Source organism: Puntigrus tetrazona, chromosome 15 (assembly GCF_018831695.1).
Source record: "Puntigrus tetrazona isolate hp1 chromosome 15, ASM1883169v1, whole genome shotgun sequence".
Classification (NCBI taxonomy): domain Eukaryota; kingdom Metazoa; phylum Chordata; class Actinopteri; order Cypriniformes; family Cyprinidae; genus Puntigrus; species Puntigrus tetrazona.
Genome location: NC_056713.1, coordinates 1,290,584 through 1,293,332, shown reverse-complemented (window position 1 = coordinate 1,293,332; position 2,749 = coordinate 1,290,584). Strand labels below are relative to the sequence as shown.

Here is a 2,749-nt window from a genome sequence, read left to right as displayed (position 1 = left end):
ATATATATATATATATATATATATATATATATATATATATATATATATATATATATAAAAATTTAATTAAAATACAGTATCTGATAAAAATAACTACTTGTACCAGTGATATTTAATACAAACGTATTATGCAAGCTCACTTATTTATATCTGATATTAATTTTAGCTGCTGCTTTTGTGGCGGTTGACGTGAAACTGTGGTACATTTGTTTTAGCGTTGCCCTGAAAAAAAATCGATATTATGTGAAATATATAACTGCGCTCGATATAGATAGCGTTCATCGCGCGAGGAAGTAAAGATAGATGGCGCCACTGAAGTCCACGCGCACTCCAGCGAGCGCGCGGCGGCGTCTTTACACGCGCTCACCGGCAGCGTCAAAGTTCAGAGGTCGGGGAAAGGTCGTGTTTTCGGTTTTATTCTCCAACGCGAGCGATGGCCTCCATGAGTTGGTTAACGTGCGGGCGGTTTTCTCGGCTCGCGCGGCGGCCGTTGCTGCTGCGGTACGTGTGGGCTCCCGCGCGAGCGCTTCACCGGGGGAGCGCGCGGCGCGCGGCGGACAAAACGCCGCCGAACAGATCGCGATCATTACCGGAGCCGCAGTACTACACTGAACTAGACAGAGCTGATGCGCTGGTAAACACTGGATTTTGGTTAATAACAGTGCTGCACTGAGCTAGACAGGTCTGACTGTATAACAGAAAGTACCGTGCTACACATAGTACTGTCATATTATTACTGTATTCAAACACAGTTCACAAACACTGACTGTTATTCTGATTGTGTACTGGTACGAAATGATGTTTTACAGGCCTGTATAAAATCATGGCATTGCCCTGCGTGTCAGTAATGCTATTACTGATGATAATAATGGTAGTACTGTAAATATTTTTCTTTGATTTAACTCGCAAATAACCTGTTTGCGGACACTTACGCTTTTTTATTTTATTTTGCAGATGCTGAGAAAGTCACATGAAACAGGTGAGGCCATTTGAATGAACACACATTAAGCTTCTTTCCTTTATTTTCTTTCTTTTAATGGATTGTTTTGTCTGCTGTAAGTAGAATTGTTAAGCACTGAATGGATGGATGGACAGATAGGTAGATAAGCATAAATAAAAAATCATAAGCCTAAATGTATTGTACCTCTGTTTAAAGAACTGGCTAAAGTCTGAAACCTTTTCAAGATGAATTTATGAATTAATCAGGTTTTAGTTATTTGATTTATTTCACTGCATTTATTTTAAAATGGTCTGTACAGTCAAGATTATCAGTGAGTAAATGGATTAGACTGTTATAAGTTCTCGTGATATAATACTTAATCATCAAGATTAATGTTATCATACTTTTATGGTGTTTTGGGGTATTTCTGAAGCATGAAATGTATATGTGTTTTGCGTATGCATATGTATGGTGGAGATTTCCGTGCAGAATCGTGGGTAATGTAGGAAGTTATCATTAAAAAGTAAACCCTTAAAAAGAAAGCAAACAGGATTTTCCATAAAGGGAAAAAAAGTTTTTGATGCTCCAGCTGCACGTTTCCCGCAGCCTAGTGTTTAAATCTAGACAATAAGCAGTTTTATTTATTTATTTGTTTGCAGGATTTTTGTCCTGGTTCCGGAATGGTCTCCTGGCAACGGGAATCGGCGTTATAGCGTTTGCTCAGAGTGAAGTGGGCCGAGAGGCCGGATACGGTACTGGATCGCTTTCTGCTCACCTCGTCGTTGTTTCTTTTTAAATGTCAGTTCTGTTTTGACCCGTTTCCTCCTCCTCCTCCTCCTCCAGTGTTCTTCATCCTGGGCGGAGTGTGCGTGTCGTTCGGCGGAGCGTCTTACGTGACCAGTCTTCTGACCCAGAGGAGGATCATGCTCCTCTCCCGGCTGACCGTGCTGCTCCACGCGGGCCTGGTCTCCGTCGCCGCCCTCTTCTGGCTGTGCGCGGTATCGCTCTACATCGGCCGCCTGGAGTTGGAGATCATACACGAGGAGGATGAGGAAGAGCACGGGGGTGATGAAGGCGGGGAGTGCGCTGAATGCAGGGCGAGACGCGAGAGACGCAACGCCGAGGATAAAGGCCAAGACAAGTGAGACGAGAGGAAGACTCTGACTTCTAATGGCCTTCTACACTGACCCACAGCCGGACTTCTATATTCACAAGCTGTTTAAACTGCTTTAGGAGGACAGGTGAAACCGGTTTGTGGAGCTGGGGATTTGATCGACGTAATCGTGCAGTACTCTAGTGCTTGATTTTTTTCGGGTTGAGTGAGTTTTTGTGTGTTTGTGATATTCCTGAACACCATCGGCTGACCCACTGCGTACAAATGGTCAGTGACGTAAATGCATATTTTTCCTTTGCAGTGTGTTTGTTGGACGTGGGGTGTGTGTGCTGACACGTGAAAGTTCATTTCACCAGCTCTTATCAGGCGAGGAGCTGGGCGTCTTGCTTGTTCAGCTGTTATAAATGGACATGTTCGCTGATGTTATATAGTGACATGTTTCAGAAATAACTTTTTTTTTTTTTTTTTAATCACTTTACAATAAAGTTAGATTTTTCTAAAATTAGTTAATTCATTAGTCTCATACACTAATAATAGTAAACTATTTTGACAGCACTTAGGAATACAACATGCATTAATATCATGGTTAATAATAATATTAAATTGTCACTCTCAAGTGATTAATTGCATCCAAAATATATATTTTTTGTTTACGTTATGTACGGTCTATATTGGTCTAAGTGTATATATGTATA

General features: G+C 41.5%; 1 protein-coding gene across 1 annotated transcript; it reads left to right on the top strand.

Moving 5' to 3' along the window:
* The first annotated feature begins 369 nt into the window (after positions 1-369).
* tmem160 (transmembrane protein 160) lies at positions 370-2,530 on the top strand. Its single transcript, XM_043258227.1, has 4 exons — positions 370-634; positions 955-979; positions 1,600-1,692; positions 1,784-2,530. Exons 1-4 carry the CDS (start codon positions 434-436, stop codon positions 2,083-2,085), a joined length of 621 nt encoding a protein of 206 aa, XP_043114162.1. The 5' UTR covers positions 370-433; the 3' UTR covers positions 2,086-2,530.
* The last annotated feature ends 219 nt before the right edge of the window (positions 2,531-2,749 follow it).

Excerpts from the sequence above, each read along its gene's own strand:
- tmem160 (XM_043258227.1), top strand. The coding sequence starts at position 434 with ATGGCCTCCATGAGTTGGTTAACGTGCGGGCGGTTTTCTCGGCTCGCG. Across the intron at positions 980-1,599 it reads GAGAAAGTCACATGAAACAG|GATTTTTGTCCTGGTTCCGG; the intron begins GTGAGGCCATTT and ends ATTTGTTTGCAG. Across the intron at positions 1,693-1,783 it reads GGGCCGAGAGGCCGGATACG|TGTTCTTCATCCTGGGCGGA; the intron begins GTACTGGATCGC and ends CTCCTCCTCCAG.